At 38.3% G+C, this 17,463-nt stretch overlaps 1 protein-coding gene across 2 annotated transcripts; it reads left to right on the top strand.

Moving 5' to 3' along the window:
- Positions 1–14,379: 14,379 nt before the first annotated feature.
- On the top strand, positions 14,380–17,140 carry LOC122020999 (probable protein S-acyltransferase 14). 2 transcript variants are annotated; one of them, XR_006122404.1, is made up of 7 exons: positions 14,380–14,800; positions 15,210–15,426; positions 15,534–15,625; positions 16,086–16,209; positions 16,294–16,395; positions 16,471–16,536; positions 16,740–16,823. XR_006122404.1 is itself a non-coding variant. In XM_042579069.1 (7 exons), the coding sequence occupies exons 1-7, from the start codon at positions 14,588–14,590 to the stop codon at positions 16,857–16,859; spliced, it is 918 nt and encodes a 305-aa protein (XP_042435003.1). In that variant the 5' UTR covers positions 14,382–14,587; the 3' UTR covers positions 16,860–17,140. The 2 variants fall into 2 exon arrangements, 1 of the variants encoding a protein (XP_042435003.1); XM_042579069.1 differs by having other exon boundaries at positions 14,382–14,800; positions 16,310–16,395; positions 16,740–17,140.
- The last annotated feature ends 323 nt before the right edge of the window (positions 17,141–17,463 follow it).

Below are 17,463 nucleotides of genomic sequence, written 5' to 3'. Positions count from 1 at the left end.
AGTTTGTTCATGCAATTCTAACTCACAAAAAAGCTCGTCTAACTTTAATTTAGATAAATTTTTAGAAATTTTGTAGGCATCTACGATCGATGCCCACAAACTATTACGTGGAAAAGAATTTAGTGCGTACCTTATTAAGTCTCTGTTTTCCATCTGGTGGCCTATCGCGTGAAGTCCGTTGAGGATGTCCTTGATCCTCGCGTGCAGTTGACTTGTCGTTTCTCCTTCCTGTATTTTTATATTAAATATTTTATTTAAAAGTAAGTCTCTTTTTGTTACCTTTGCGTCGCTCGTTCCTTCGTGCAGCTCGATCAGTTTGTCCCATAATTCTTTAGCGTTCTGATGCGGTCCGACCCGGTTCAGCTCTTTTTTCCGTAGACGCCTTTTTCCTCATGTCCGGAGTCCACTGTTCCGGGTCTAGTGGATTTCCGGAGTTGTCGACCGGAGCTCGGTAGGCCTTTATGACGCTGAACCATTGATCGTAGTCTGTCTTTAGGTACACCTCCATTCTTTTCTTCCAGTACGAGAAGTCATCCCCGTTGAATAGGGGAGGGCGTACTGTGCTGAAGCCTTCTAGTTGAGACATCCTGCACACAAGTAAACAACGACAAAAAAAAATATCCCAAAACTTGGTCTTGGATTAGTAGTGCGGGAAAAAAAATAAAAGTATCTAAATTGGTGTTGCACCAGTTTAGATTTAATTACAACAAAAAAAATTTCCAAAACAGGTAATAATACCATATTGGAATTTAGCGTAAAACTGAAAACCGAAAAAAATAAAGGTTAATTTTTTACCCCATGTCTGATTGGTGGTTGCACCAAATCAGAGCGGTACCTGCTCTGATACCCCTTGTTGGATCGTGAAGTGTCAATAGAGGGGGGGAGGGTGAATATCGATTTGAAAAAACAATGTTGAAAAGAGTTAAGCGCAGCGGAATTTAAAAGAACAAACACAGTAATTTTACTTCGTTCGGAGCCTGTGACGACTCCTACTCGAAGGCCCGTACTCCGTGAGTACTTTCGTTGGACAATTTACTAGCAGTTCGAAATAATAATTACAAAGGCAGTACAAGAAATGCTAATAAATAGTAAAACAAAGTTATACCGACAGAAGGAAAGCTACAAGAAAAAGAGCGCGTTGTCGGAGCTTCGTTAGCGTCGTTAGAGCGCCGAGCAGCAGAGCAAGCAGTCTAAGAGTTCTGAGATGATATTGAAGCTCCACCCCTGGGGCTTCTTTTATATGTTTCTCCGGGCGCCTGGATCCCTTCCGGGCGCCCTGGTGCGACGTGGCAAGTCTAATCAGCGAACTCCACGTGGTGACGACTCGGCTTGGATAAAACTTGCCTCCGGGCACCCAGATCCCTTCCGGGCGCCCGGACCTCCGAGCGCCCGGATCCCCTCCGGGCGCCCGAACCCCTCTTCTCCAGAAAGTCCTCCTGCAAGAAAAGGTTAGTCTGAGACAAATATACCCTGCAACATAGATTGTTAGCACAGTTTTATAGATAAGCCAATTGGGTATGAATTAGCAAAACAGAGTATGACTTAGATTCCGTCTTTCCGAGACCGGAATCTAGTCACGATCTCGACTTAGATATCCGAAATGGATCTAAGTCGGATCGACGCCTAATGTTCCCTTCCCGGGAACGCGTCCTCGCAGTCACTCCCCTCCACAGCCCGTCGACCTAGCTGGATTTCGTGCCTAAGCGCCCGGTCAGCCCGTCGACCCGCTTGGACTTCGTGTCAGCTATCAGGTCAGCCCGTCGACCTAGTTAGGCTTCGTGCCAGACATCCGGTCAGCCCGTCGACATGTCTGGACTTCTCCTACACACTCGATCAATGTGTTAGACAACAACAAACTAACTTAACCTGATTTGCCATTCATCAAAACCTGGGTTAAATCGTTAGTGCTAACCGCACCAACAGATAGACCCTATCGAGGCTATGATTCAAGGGGAGCCAATAGAAAGACCATCTTTACCAATAGATAGATTGATGCTTGTTTATTTATTCTTCTTTACATTATGCATGTTTAGATTTAGGATAGCTTAAGGATCTAGGCATAATTTACACTTGTTAGTTAAATCTAGGGGTTTCAAAAAGAAAATTAAATATATATTTTCTTTGAACGGTTCTGTCTAGGAATGGGTGGATGATCTCATACCCAAGAAGGTCTAGAGCCTCGCCCTGACCTAGGAACCAATCATTGAAATATATATTTAATTGACTAATTGAAAAACCTAATTTTAACTCAAATGTAAATTAATCCTTATAAATAACCTAAATTAAAGATAACCATCTCACAAAATTATATAAGATTACCTGATTGATAACTTAGAATCGGGTGAGATGGATCTAGGTTAAACTTAGTCTTAAATAAATTCAATTTAATCAAATGAATCGACTTAATTAACTTAAATCAAATGAATTAATTATTTGAAAAATCTTTTAAATCAATTTCAAAATCTTTTTAAACTTAATTTCAAAAATCATTTTAAATCCTTTGAAAATTAATTTCAAAATTATTTAAAAAATCCTTTGAAAATTAATTTCAAAAAATTCTTTGAAAATTAATTTCAAAATTCTTTAAAAATCCTTTGAAAATTAATTTCAAAATTATTTAAAAATCCTTTGAAAATTTATTTCAAAAAATTCTTTGAAAATTTATTTCAAAAAATCCTTTGAAAATTTATTTCAAAAAATCCTTTGAAAATTAATTTCAAAATTATTTAAAAAAACCTTTGAAAATTAATTTCAAAATTATTTAAATCCTTTGAAAATTAATTCCAAAATTATCCTTTGAAAATTAAAATTATTTGAAAATCCTTTTTCAAACTTACTCGAAAAATTATTTCTTATACTTAGAATTTAGAAGATTTTTTTTTTTAAAAAAAAACTCTTTTAGAAACACTCAGACTTTAATGTTTGCAAACTTAAGTGTTTACTTCAGTACTCATTTTTTTTTCTCTCTCTCTCCTCTTCATTTTGATATATGGCAAAGGAGGAGAGTATAAGGAAATTCAAAGGAAACTGAAATCAGTTAAAGGGGGAGCTTCCATTAAGGGGGAGCTTCAATGTACTTAGGTTTTATTTATGCTTGTACTCATTTATATTTACCTTTATTGCATTTTTTTTACTTAACTTTGAATTTCGGTTGTCATAATAAAAAAGGGGGAGATTGTTGGTGTGGGAAGCATCCGACGATCGAACCTTAGTTTTGATAATGACAAAGGGATTCAAAGTTAAGTTTAATTGTTATATAATGTGTATGATTAAGTGTTTCAGGGAAGTCCTAACTGTGGTTAGGCAGGTGAAAACCCTAGGGGGTGGTAACCCTAGGTGGAGAAAAGTCCTAGCTGTGGTTAGGCAAGGAAAAAACTTAGGGGGTGGTAACCCTAGGTCATAGGGGGTGGTAACCCTATGCGGGAAGTCTTGGCGGATCGACGTTTCAGACAAAAATCCTAGGGGGTGATAACCCTAGGTTAAAATCCTGGTATCGCGAACCGGGTAGAAGTCTAGATGGGTCGAGGACCGGGCATCCAGCATGAAGACCGGAAGCATCGGACGCTGAGCAAAAATCCAGTCGATCTGGAGGATCGTACTGACATCAGGTAAATCTCCTGAGTGGAGTAGGTGAGGACGCGTTCTCCGTAGAGGGAACAGTAGGCGTCGGGTCGACCTAGGATTTCCGGTTGGAAATCTGAAGTCAGACCCGAATAGTCCGGAGACTGTCATTATTCTGTTATCATATTTACTGTTGTTTTGTGCTAACTTTGGTTTGCAGGGTATGTATTTTGGGACTAACACTTTTGCAGGACCAAAGGAGCACAAGTTAACCTCGGATGAACAGTGTCCGAGGCGCCTCGAATGCGAGCCGAAGCCAGCTATCCAGAATGGTTGGAGGCACTTTGAAGGAAGCTCAAGGCGCCTTGAACAAATGGTTTAAGGCACCTTAGACAGTGATGAAGGTGCCTTGATATGGATAAAGGGCAGTGGTCAAATCTTCATCGCGGAATAATTTCCGGGATGAAACTTAGAGATTCAAGGCGCCTTGGAGCTTGATGAAGGCGCCTTGAACACCTTTTATAAGATGGTCTCGACCAGCAGCTCTCAATAACTCACTCCAAGCAATCCTTCTGCGACTAGCTGCTAACGACACGATCTCGAAGTGCTGCAACGACCCCCCGACGACCCAGAGCTCCGAATCCTCAGTTATTGATATTGTCGTCGGTATAATTTAATTATTTCTTATTGATTATTGTACTTCACTTGTAATTCTATTCGAACTTATAGTTGTTGCCCACGGAAAGCGATCAAGGATCGCGGGCCTTCGAGTAGGAGTTGATCTAGGCTCCGAACGAAGTAAATTCCCCTGTGTCTCTGTGTTTGTGTTTCTTTATTTCGCTGCGTGTTTTTAACTCCGATAGTTTTACGAATCAAACGAAATAGCCACGAGCGCTATTCACCCCCCCTCTGGCGCTTCTCGATCCAACAGTACTGGGATGAACGAATTATCTTTTACCACCATAAAATATAGCTAGATTTTATGAGCATGGTTGCTTTGATCATGGCTTGTTTGGTCAAATTGAATCAAACTTTTAGCTCATAGACTGTTACGACTATGTTTGATAAGAAAGAATGGCATTGAATTGAATGAGAATGACTTGCATGAATGATCAATCATGGATGAGTTAATTCGATTTTCGTACATATTTAGTCCATTTAATTGATAATAATGCTTGGCTTTGGGTATTGTCAGTACAATTTTGCTTAGTCCATTTAGCACCTATGGTTTGCCTAGTTTCGCTTGGCTAGCTCAATTCATTTAATTAGTCTCTTTAACTTACATTAATCAACACGTTCGGTTGGTCTAATTTATTAGTCCAACTCAGTCGACTCAACCAACTCATTCAATTCGTCCAGCTCAACTAAACTATTTAATTTACCAAATTCACTGCCTTATTATTCATCTCATTTTAGTTTGGAAATGATCTTACTCATTCTCTTAAATTCTCCAAATTAAAGTGGTTCAAGTACGTAGTTTATGCCCCTCCTATAATTAATTTGTACATAATTAATCACTTAGACTGCTAATTCGTCAAAAGGCTTTAGTAAGTTAGGTAAAGAAGAGATTAATGATCACTTAAGTCTGCATTTAATTATAACTTCGTCAGCTAAAACCACTTTAGAGAGGAGAAGTCATTAATTAATTAATTTACTAATGCTTTGGCTCTACATTAATCAATTGCTACAGTTAACATAAGAAAATATGAGCCTGTGATTGGTTCGTACTAACTGCGGAGCCACTGCATGCATACGTGGCAATAGCAGTGTTGTAAAAATTTTATACCGATTATACTGGAATTTAAGTCCAGTCAATTAACTATATCTCTTCCCATTAGATTTGAAGAAGAGATTAGTGATATATATTATATCAAATAGGTTTAAAAGAAGGCGTGTCAGTTAAAGTTAAGATAATGTAGTGAGTTAATTCGAAGTAAAGGGGTATTCCTCACTTGGATATGTTTATCAAGACTCTTGGGCCTTGATTGTGCAGTCCTACAGCAAGACGCTCAAAGAGAGCCGACCAGTTATAAAGTCGATCAGGTATAAGGACCATAGGATTCGACTCCCAAACTCAAGAAATAAGGTGCTTGATCAGATAATGGACGATCGAATTTAGGAAAGCTCGGCCGACTGAAGGGTCATCAAGGATCTAGGCATTTAAGACTTAGCTAAGTCTTATATAAACTCTTAACATACGATCGACCGAGCGAATCTCGATCGAACGTAAAGCTTTCTATGGGCGCTCAACCGGGCAAAGCCCGGGCCGACCTAAAGATAATTAACCCTATAAAACTCTTAACATAGATCGGTCGGGCAAAAGACGATCGAACGTAAGGTTTTCTATGTGCGCTAATTGACCGGAAAAAGTCCGGGCGAGTTTAAAGGCAATCAGCCTTATATAAAACTCTTAACATATGATCGACCGGGCGAAGGTCGATCGAACGCAAGACTTTTTATGAGCACTTGACTGGGCAAAGCTCGAGCGGGCCTAAAGGTAATTAACCCTATAAAACTCTTAACATATGATCAGCCGGGCAAAGGTCGATCGAGCATAAGGCTTTCTACTGATGCTCAACTGGGCAAAATCCAGACGGGCCTAAAGACAATTAGCTCTATAAAACTCTTAGCATATGATCGGTCAAGCGAAAGTCGATCGAGCGTAAGGCTCTCTGTGTGCGCTTGAACGGGCAAAGCCCGAGCGAGCTTAAAGGTAATCATCTTTATATAAAACTTTAAACAGACGATCGGTTGAGCGAAGCCCGATTGAATGTAAATTCCTCAAGGCGTGCTTAACCAGGCGCCCCGAGCAAGGCTATATAAGCATACTTGCTCCCAAAGCTTCAAAACAACAAGAAATATGCAACTGTTTGTTTAAATTATAAGCCGAGGAAGGTACTTTTATTTGTTTTTGTGCAGGGGCTATTCACCCCCCCCCCCCCTTTAGCTGGTCGCCAAGGGGTCCTAACACAATTGACCCATTAGATTTAGTTTTGATCTTATACAACCATCGAGAACCAATCACACGCTTCCCCAAATGAAGAGGAACAATATCTCAAGTACTGTTTGATATAAAGAAGAAAGTTCTTTCGCCGTAGTCTACTTCCAAAGAGGATCAAAACAACCTCTCTATAAGAAGAGGGCTCAGATAATTGGTGAATAGAAGTAAAAAAAGAAGAAAAAGAACCAGAATAAATAAAATACACAAAATTAAGTAATTGAATAGACTTGCGAGATCGTTGAGGGTAACGAGAAGGAGGATCCACTATCACATGAACATCATGGGAAACAGCAAGAGCAGAGGGATCATTGGGAAGTTGATGACCAGAATATATATGTGTGTCAATCCTGCAAATAGCATCATTAAAAGAAGAGGTTCTAGGATGGTCTAATTGTGGAGAAACATGAGATGATATATCATTAGAATCAGTGCAAAAATGATTAATACAAGTGAGATCATATTTTTGAAGATTAGGAGTGTTAGAGAGAATGAAATAGAATGTGATGTGTATAAGAAAAATAACATGACGTGAGACATAGAGTTTTTGACTAACTGGATCATAATATTTATATCCCTTTTAACCTTATCGTAGCCAAGAAAAACACAAAGAGCGGACCGAGAACTAAGCTTTATATGTTTAACATGAGGACGAAGGACAAAATATATGGATTCAAAAATTCTTAAGACAGAATAATCAGGAACGGAACCATATAGTTTTTCAAAAGAAAAATCAAATATAATGGAAGATGGAATTCTATTGATAGAATGGACTGCAGTAAGAATAGCTTCACCCCATAACTCGCTAGGAACATTTGCATATTGTAGGAGAGAATATTTAGTTTCAACAATATATCTATATTTTCTTCCAGCAATACCATTTTGTTCAAGAGTGTCAGTACAAGAACTTTGACGAAGTGTACCATCTGAGGCAAGTAGTTCAAAAAAAATATTGGATGTATATTCATCACCCAAATCACATCGAAACATTTAATAATAGCATTATGTTGAGTTTTTACCATGACACAAAACATTTGATAGATTCCAAGGAAATCAGAACGATGTTTCATAAGATAAATCCAAGTGTAATGAGTACAATCATCAATAAAGAAAATATAGTAACGGGATCCACCAGGTGTATGAATGAACTAACTCAAATTGTGCAAGAGAAACAGAGATACTTTTATAGCAAGGTAAAGTGGATAATTTTACCAATTTGCAACAACAACAATTTGAAATATCATGAGTTTGTAATTTTCTTAAATTTCCTTTAAAGCTAAGTATTTCAAATGAGAATAAGAAACATGTCTAAGATGAGAATGCCACCAATAAAAATCAGAAAAAGTAGAGTTTAACTGAAAGGATGACAAATCAACACTATAAGCTACAACATCTAGAACTTTCAACTTTTCTAATATATATAGTCCCTCCTGCCTACGACCTATCCCAATCAACTTCTGGGATCGTGAATCCTGCACATAACAAGAAAATAAAGTAAAAGAAACTGAGAAACTAGAATCATATAATTGATCGACTGAGACAAGATTCAAAGTAAGATTAGGAATATGATATGCATTAGATAGAGATAAATTAGATGTACAAATCGAGTCAACACTAGCTAATGGCATGGGAGAACCATTAGCAGTCATGATCGACATAGAAGGAGATTAATTTATGAATATAAAAGAATTGATATTATGTGACATATGATGTGAAGCTCCATAATTAAGGATTCTGATAGGGGAATGTATACCTGAGGTATCAATAGAGGACAAACCTATGTGAGAAGAGGCAGACATGGCATGCGGCTGAGATGCAAGGAATTTCTGAAATTGTTCATAAGAACAGTGATTATAACATTGGATGATTGAGTCACTTCAGAGTCTATAAGAGGAACTATTGTTGCCATGTTGGGTGCTTCAGGTTTAAGGAATCGTTGTTGTGGTTGACTACCGGATTTTCATGGAGATGGGAGAATCAATAGTCACATTTTTCAGTTGTCAGATGGACTTAAAGAAATTAAAATCCGATCTCCTCCGTTCAAAATCGAATACGACTATTGATTAACCCCCTGCGACCGTGAGTGCGCCTATGGCAGGATCACCCAGGGCACCACCTAGAGAAGGAGATTCTGGGATTTGCCTGTGGTGTGATTCGTGGTTACATAACGAGGACGTCGTGTCTTTAAGTGGGGGTGATTGTAATACCCTGATTATGAGATTCTGATTAAGTATGACTTAAAAGGTTAGATGGTACTATCCATATCACCAAGGTGCACTTTCCTTTTCGAAAGCCTAAACTTAAGAACTCCAAAGTTAAGCGTGCTTGGCTGGGAGAAATCTGAGGATGGGTGACCTCCTGGGAAGTTTTCCAAGGTGCGTGCGAGTAAGGACAAAGTACGCTGAAAGGACCTCCGATGGTCTGTGGAGCTAGTCGTCAACCCGATGGGCAATTCATCTAATGGTTAAAACTCAAGAAAATACAATTCTTCTATAACAGTCTCAAAAAATTTTGAAAATAAAATTATTCTATAGTTCACCAAGAGAGGAGATGAATTGACTTTGATATAACAAGGCAAAAATTGTAAATAGAGTATAAAAAACAACATAAAGAGAGGAGAGAAAATGATAGTTATAAGTGTTGGTGCAGCGGAGCCGATAAGAGAAGGGTGAATTGCCTACAAAATAAGATTATACCCTCCTCAAGGGTTTCAACTTAAAATAATAGCAACTATAAAAATAACGAAATAACAGAAAAGAAAATAGAGACGGGAAATTTAACTTGGTTACAATCAAGACGGTTGTTAATCCAAGGTGGTTGAACAGCTCCACTAGCAGAGTTTCCTTCACAGTAGGCGGAATAAAATTGATTGCTTGAATGAATGATTATTTCCTTGCTCCAGAGGCCTTTAAATAGCTCCTGAAAATCCTATCTCGAAGGTCCAAGGCGCCTCCAATAAAGTCCAAGGTGCCTCCAAGCAGTTTGACCGGATACAACTCTATCCGCGCTCAAACGGTCGAGTTGACTAGCTTGGAGGCACCTCAAGCTGTGTTGAAGGCGCCTCAAACTGCTTGAGGCGCCTCAGGACTATTTTTCAGCTCCTTTCCACTTCGTTTTAACTTCCGATGCTCCGATCTTTTAGGTGATTGCGGCCAACCGGAATAGGGCTCACTCGAACACAATTCCCGGCCTTCTCCTCAAGCAAGCTTCTGTCCCGGCTTTACGTCCCTTGAACGTCGCGCACATTCTTCTCGCCCACTGGTATACTCTTCCGCAGCTCTCTCGTCCTTCAAACACACCAAGCTCGTCGGCTCCCTTCCCGTGCCGTCCTTCTCGCTAGCTGCGTCTTCCGCTCGATTTCCTGCGCTCCTAAGTTCCTGCACACTTAGATACAGGGATCAAATACAAACATGACCTAACTAACTTGGTTGATCACATCAAAATAACCACGGGGTCCAACAATCTCCCCTTTTTTGATGTGCATCAACCCAAGTTCAAGTTAGGGTAAAAATAAACAAATATTAATTTTAAGAAAATTACTAAACTAACATTTAAAGGTTAAATTTGCAATTCCACTAAATTGCAACAAACATAAAATTTAGTTCTTATAATTTTAATTCCCCCTAAACTTGACTTGTACCTATTTCCCCTCCCTTTGATCACAGCAAAAAACGGGGTACCAAGTATTTCAAAATAAATTCTAAGTTAATTAAGATAGATTTGAAAAAGATTTTAAAAAGTTCTAAGTCTGTTGAAAAAATTCTAAGTCTTTTGAAATTTTTTTCTAAGATTTCCTTAAGTTTTTGCAAACAAAAATTTAAGTTAAACCAAAAAAAAATTTAACTTTAAAAGATTTTTTAACTTAGGCAAAAATAGTTCTAAAGATTTTCCAAGCAAGAATTCTAAGCAAGAATATTTTCCTAAGTATGAAAAAAAATTTAAAACATTATTTAATTTTACTTTTAATGTTTTAATAAGATGTTAATTAAACATTTCATTTCAATATTTTGACTTCCAGATCGTGGTGAGACACTAGGCCTTCTTGGTTATTGGAGCAACAACCACTTCCTTAGACAAAACTTCAAAAGAAATTATCTGTTTAATTTTTATTTTGAAAGCCTTAAAGAAAAAAATCAGTCTAAAACGGATTTTGGAACCCAATAAAGGTTTCTTCCTACTGGTTATTTAAAAACTTGGGGGTATATAGTTTCTAGGAATTTTCCTAAGTTGTCCCTAATGTTTTCTAATGCACCAATTTAATTTTCCATAAATTCTTAGTTTCGATTTTGGAAATTTATTTAAGCATGCATTATTTTTCAATTTCTCAATTTCAATTTTTAATTTTTCATTTTCTAAATTTAAGTTATCATACATTTCTAGTGGGCATGCTTTTGCTAATTTCAATTTTAATTCAACATTTTCTTTTTCTAATTTTGCTAGATCTTTTGTAAGCAATTTGATAAATTGAAAGGACTGATTAGGAGTGAGATCACCTACCTTATTTACCTTACTTGGTGATGCTCCCCCTTCGTCGCAGCTTTCTTCTTCTTCTGATGTTTCTCCCCCTTTTTCTATGCTCATCTCTGAGCTTAAGTCATCTTCGAAGAAATGGTTGGCCATCAGTGTTAATCCATAGAAGGCTTCGACTTCTGATTCAGAGGATGAAGAATCATCCCAGGTGGCCTTCAAATTCTTGCGTGTAGAGGGCGTCGGTCTTTGAGGCTTCTCCTTGTGTCTTTTCTTCAACTTGGGGCAGTCATCCTTGATGTGCCCTTCCTTATTGCAGTTATAGCATCGGACTGTCCTTTTGTTACGCTGATGTTTCCTCGACTACGATTTAAATTTATTATTTTTATGAAATTTATTGAAACGTCTTACCAGTAGCACCGCTTCGGTTTCGTCGATCGACACTTTGGAGTCGGGATCGTCCTTTTCGGCTTGTAAGGCAATTTGAGGTTTGACTTTTCTACTTGTTAGGCTCTGCAAGTCGAGACTCGTGAAGTTCGAAGGTAGAAAATAAACTTTCTAGACTACTTACCTCAAAGTCCTTAAAGATGTAGTATGCATCTACTAAGGACGCCCATTCTGGAGTTTTGGGGAAGGCGTTGAGTGCGTACCGGATCGAGTCCCGGTTGGTCACTTCTTCTCCAAGGTTGCTTAGTTGAGTTATTAGCTCCTTAATCTTTGCTTGGAGTTGTGCTACCTTCTCGCCGTTGTTCATCTGGAGGTTCGTTAACTGAGTCCGGAGGATGTCGCGTCTTGCTAGCTTTGCTTCTGAGGTGCCTTCGTGGAGCTCCAGGAATTTGTCCCAGAGGTCTTTGGCGGAGTCGTAGCTTCCGATCCGACTTACCTCCTAGGGCGGCAGCACGCTGAGTAGGTGAAATTCTGCCTTTCCGTTGGCCACGAAATCGGCCGGCTCCTTCTTTGTCCAGTTGAATTATTCTTTGTCTTTTGGCGCTGCATATCCATATTTTATTGTTAAAAGTATATCAAATTTAGTTTTAAAAAATACCTCCATTTTTCGCTTCCAAGTAGCGAAGTCTCCGTCAAACTTCGGGGGATGAATGTTCGCGCCGGCTATCATTCTGATCTTTGTGCTTCAGTCGGCGGTTAGTCCTTCTGAGGCTGTCGGGCTCTGATACCACTTGTTGGTGCAGCGAGGCCGACAAGAGGGGGGTGAATTGCCTACAAAATAAGATTATACTCTCCTCAAGGCTTTTAACTTAAAATAATAGCAAGTATAAAAATAACGAAATAACAGAAAAGAAAATAGAGATAGGAAATTTAACTTGGTTACAACCAAGACGGTTGTTAATCCAAGGCGGTTGAACAGCTCCACTAGCAGAGTCTCCTTTACTATAGGTGGAGAAGCCTTTTTACACTTAGAACACTCACTAGTTATTAGGAATTGATTACAAAGTTGATTGCTTGAATGAATGATTATTTCCTACTTCCAGAGGCCTTTAAATAGTTCCTGAAAATCCTATCTCGAAGGTCCAAGGTGCCTCCAACAAGGTCCAAGGCGCCTCCAAGCAGTTTGATCGGATAAAACTCTATCCACGCTCAAACGGTCGAGTTAACCAGCTTGGAGGCGCCTCAAGCTGTGTTGAAGGCGCCTCAAACTGCTTGAGGCGCCTCAGACTAGTCTGAGGCGCCTCAGACCAGTGTGAGGCGTCTCAGGATTGTTTTCCAGCTCTTTTCCACTTCGTTTTAACTTCCGATGCTCCGATCTTTTGGGTGATTGCGGCCAATCGGAATAGGGCTCACCCGAACCCAATTCTCGGCCTTCTCCTCGAGCAGGCTTCTGTCCTGTCTTTACGTCCCTCGAACGTCACGCACGTTCTTCTCGCCCACCGGTGTACTCTTCCGCAGCTCTCTCATTCTTCGGACGCACCGAGCCTGTCGGCTTCCTTCCTATGCCGTCCTTCTCGTTAGCTGCGTCTTCCGCTCGACTTCATGCGCTCCTAAGTTTCTGCACACTTAGATACAAGGATCAAATACAAATAGAACCTAACTAACTTGGTTGATCACATCAAAACAACCACGAGGTCCAACAATAAGGAGATTAGTAAATTATATTACAAAATTTTAAATTTACAAAAGGAAAAAATATAAATAAATAATTAAGTAATTATAAAAAATTAATATACTCATATAATAATAATTTATCATATATTAACCCACAACACTTGAAGGCATACCTCCACATTCAAGTTAAAAGAAGGCAAAACACTTCACTAAACTCACGGATGAAAGCCACCAATCTTTTCTCTATTCAGGCGCAATCTTCAGCAATGAATTTTCCTCCTCTTTACGGTAGTAAAAAGTTATTATACTCGCTCCTAGCGCCCTTATCAACTCATCTCAAGACCAACATGAGATTTTCCTCCACTTCACGAATCTAGATATAATTATAATAATAATAATAATAATAATAACCTTGAACTCTACCTTCTTCGATCTAATTGCTCTTAAATGAAAAAGTGAATTTTATACTAGAAAAAATAGAAAACAAATCAAAATATGGGAACAAATATAGTGACAAAAAGATGAATATATGTTCACCCCAAATGTCCCTGTCAATTCGTCTCAAGATCAACAACGAAAAAGATAAATCATAAATAACTACTAATCTTTAAAATAAAATATAAAAAAAATATATCATCAATAGATAGATTACATAGGCTGATTGATTAATTTAAATAGACCTCACCTATTAAATAAGTAGGATATATTCAAATCAATCCTTAGATCAGAAAGTATAATCAGGATCCACTCTCGGATCATCATGGTCAGCAACGGGCCGGGGCGCTGTTTTACGCAAGCTATCAGATAACGAAATGACGAGCTTATACACACGATTGCAAGGAAATGACCGAGGACAAAGCAGCAGGTAGCGATGGAAGTGAGGGTAGTTTCGGAAATCCGTATCAGATAATTTCTGGTTGATTTTTCATAATGGCCCTTGAGATAAAGTAGCTTTTTTTCTTGAACTGCCCCTAAAGTTTCTGATATCTCTTCAAACAAATATTCTCTTTTAAATTTTTAATTTTTTTCCTAAAAATAAAAAAATAGACATCCATACAAATGCCTACAGGGATGATTCTGTATCATTTATTTTCCTTTCTTCGTTTTATAAATATCGCAGTGTAAACTTCAACGTTTACACATCAGATTTCATTAAGTGCTGAGGTGTTTTTAAAAATATACTGAAATTTTGGGTTAACGACTAGCCTTGAGGACTGTTTGTTTTCCTTTTTTTCCTATTTTTTTTATTAGTTATTTGGTCAAAAAGAAAAATAGAAAATTAATATTTCTCTGCTCCTACTAAACAAACGGACGAAATGGACGTCTTCCTTCCTCCTTGCCACCGCCGGATCCCGATCCCTTGCTTGTGGTGAAACCCTAGCAATGGGATCCTTGAATTAAAGCTGAAGCGGAGGAATCGCCCCGGAGAGGGAGAGAGGATCCGCCTTTCGGATCTACATCCTTCCTTCTCTAACCGGAGAGGAAGAGCCAGCGTGGGGGATGAGATCGGGTGTCGCCTTTGCCATGGCTTGGAACGTCTTCAAGTTCTGTACCGCCTTAAGGGCTCTTGGCTCGATCATGATCTTACTCGTCCTCGCCATCGTCGGGGTCAGCTACTACGCCGTCGTCGTCGCTCATTATGGACCCGCCCTAGTCGCCGGGGGTCTCGATTCGCTCCTCGCTTTCGTCGTCTTGGTCCCCTTCCATGTCTTGGTATTCCTCTATTCGTCTCCCTGCTTTTTTTTCTGTGCCGATTTCTAATTTTTAGCTGGTAAATCCTCGAAATTCTTCGTGCTTGTGTATGTCTGATTAATTATTGGTTTCTATGCTCATGAAGCATTGTCTTTGTGCACGATAACAAAAAAATAACTTTGATTTAGGAACAAAAACGGCCTTCATATATTTCTTAGAGAAAGGCTTCCTATTCCTCGGAAAGGTCAATAAAGCTAGATGCAAGAGTGATGACAACATAATAAAAGAAAGTTGCAATTAGATGTTCTAACAAAAGTGAACTGACGGAGGATTAGGATGGAGGTTGTAGGGCGAAAAACTGCATTTTTATGCCATCTAGATACTTGTATCTGGTGTATTTCCTCCCTAACTAAAATATTTGGTTTTACAGTTGGGATTACTACTGTGGACATATTTTTCAGTCGTTTTCACCGACCCAGGTGATGTGCCCCCAAATTGGAAGCCAAGTCTGGATGAGGAGATTGGAGAAACTGCTCTATTAACCGGCATGGAACAACCAGGACTTACAGACTCAGAAACCCCAGCAATAAGATACTGCAGGAAGTGCAATCGGTTGAAGCCACCTCGCTGCCATCACTGTTCTGTTTGTAAGACCATAGATCTTATGTTTAGTTATATGTCAAGTACAGTGAATCATTCGATAATGGGTTTACTTATGCCTGCCCCAATTGTTTGATATTAATTCTTATGTTAGGTGGGAGATGTGTACTTAAGATGGATCACCATTGTGTGTGGGTTGTAAACTGCGTTGGAGCTTTAAACTATAAGTTCTTTCTTCTTTTTCTGGTAGGTTTCTACATTCCTTTTTCTTCTTCCACGGTCGGTCAGATATCTGTTATTCTTATTGAACAATTGCTGATGTAAGTCATTAGTGCTATAAGTTTACAGGTTTTCTATATACTATTTCATCTAGATAAATGCGTAGAAATCGTTTCTCGAATTCAAAAGTTATCCCTCAACACCAAAGGTCACACCTTATCACTTGTTTCATGAATCCTAACTAGAATAGAATGTAAACGTGGTGTCACTTGTTCACATATTGACTTAATGCTTTATTTTTTATTTTCCATTCTTGTTCATCATTTACAATTCAATATGAATTGATGGTAGTATTACCTGTTAAATAAAGGTAATAATTTACATGTTCGATTGTAGTATGACAGGCAATTAGCACACAATCATGCAAATGTTTGATTTTCTTCTGTTACAAGGCACTCAAGCAATTCCTCTCTTCTTGTTGATGCAGTTTTACACATTTTTAGAGTCATCTCTTGTTACACTTTCTCTATTTCCCTATTTCCTTGCATTCTTCCAAGATGTGGAGATACCTGGGACGCCAGCAGCACTTGCAACTACTTTTCTCACATTTGGTATGCTCGCCTCACTTTCACAAAAGACAGCAACTTTCTTTTTATTCGACTTCTGCTTTCTCAACTTTTGTGACTGCCGACAAGGTTTTTATTCTTCTAGTGTTGAATTTGGCTTTTGCATTAAGTGTTATGGGGTTTCTGATCATGCACATATCTTTAGTAATGAAGAATACCACAACTATCGAGGTAAGCGAATCATTTTGAATGGAAAGTCATTTATGCATATATTGTGTATATGCAGGCTAACATTCAATTTATCAGGCATATGAGAAAAAAACAACTCCGAAATGGAAGTATGATCTTGGCCACAAGACAAACTTCGAACAGGTTAGAGAATATGAAGGCTATTCGTTGTATTATTCACACCATATTCCAAATTGATTAAAGAAATAAAACAAACCATCTAGTTCTTTTTCCAAACTACAAGCACATGTTTCCATTCTCCACTTCAAGAACCAAACCTACCCTAAACTGTTTTACTACACTAATTATCAATCATATGGCTGATTATTGATTATTTCTGACAACAGGTATTCGGAACAGACAAGAAATACTGGTTCATACCTGCTTACTCCCATGAAGATTGGAGAAGAATCCCAGCTCTGCAAGGACTTGAATACCCAACCAAACCAGACTTGGATATGCAGTAGCTCCATAACCACCACCAGGTTGATGCTGAAGGCCGATATGCTGGATCAGTGTCCACATTCTCCAAACATCTATCCTGTAATCTATGGCTTTCACTTTTGGAAATTTACATTAAAATGATAAAGCAATTCAGGTTTAGCAAATGGAAAAACGAAAAAAAAAAAACAATTTAAACGTTATTCAATAGAATTCAGTATGGCGGTGTTAAGATGATGTATATTAAGATGTGAACCACAGTGAGTTTTTGTATTTTTTTTGCATAAAGTATATGTGTTGTTGATAATGGTAACCTTTTTTTTTTTTTTTTTTTTTTTTTGCCCTTTTTGAATATTAAATGCTATCAGTAGTGCATTCATGCGGAAATTACGATGCCTGGTGTTTATCACTTGGATGGCAATGAGTTCACGGAGAGTTCTTGATGCTTGCCTAGGTTTTTGCTGAGTATGCTAGGGGTGTTTTTATTTTTTTATAAAAAGATAATGATGATGATAAATTATTGAATTCAACAATCATTAAACACGGTGTTTTTTTTTAAAAGTATTATACAAAATTTATAATAAAGTAATAATATAAAAATGCCATACATTTTGTTTATGAGATTTGATT

This window comes from Zingiber officinale, chromosome 9A (genome assembly GCF_018446385.1).
Source record: "Zingiber officinale cultivar Zhangliang chromosome 9A, Zo_v1.1, whole genome shotgun sequence".
In the NCBI taxonomy this organism is placed as follows: domain Eukaryota; kingdom Viridiplantae; phylum Streptophyta; class Magnoliopsida; order Zingiberales; family Zingiberaceae; genus Zingiber; species Zingiber officinale.
Note: the sequence above shows the minus strand (reverse complement) of the source record. Positions and strands in the feature narration are given on the sequence as shown.

Coding starts and splice junctions, on each gene's coding strand:
- LOC122020999 (XM_042579069.1), top strand. CDS start 14,588: ATGAGATCGGGTGTCGCCTTTGCCATGGCTTGGAACGTCTTCAAGTTC. Junction 15,427..15,533: donor CTGCCATCACTGTTCTGTTT/GTAAGACCATAG, acceptor TTCTTATGTTAG/GTGGGAGATGTGTACTTAAG. Junction 16,537..16,739: donor ACAAGACAAACTTCGAACAG/GTTAGAGAATAT, acceptor TTCTGACAACAG/GTATTCGGAACAGACAAGAA.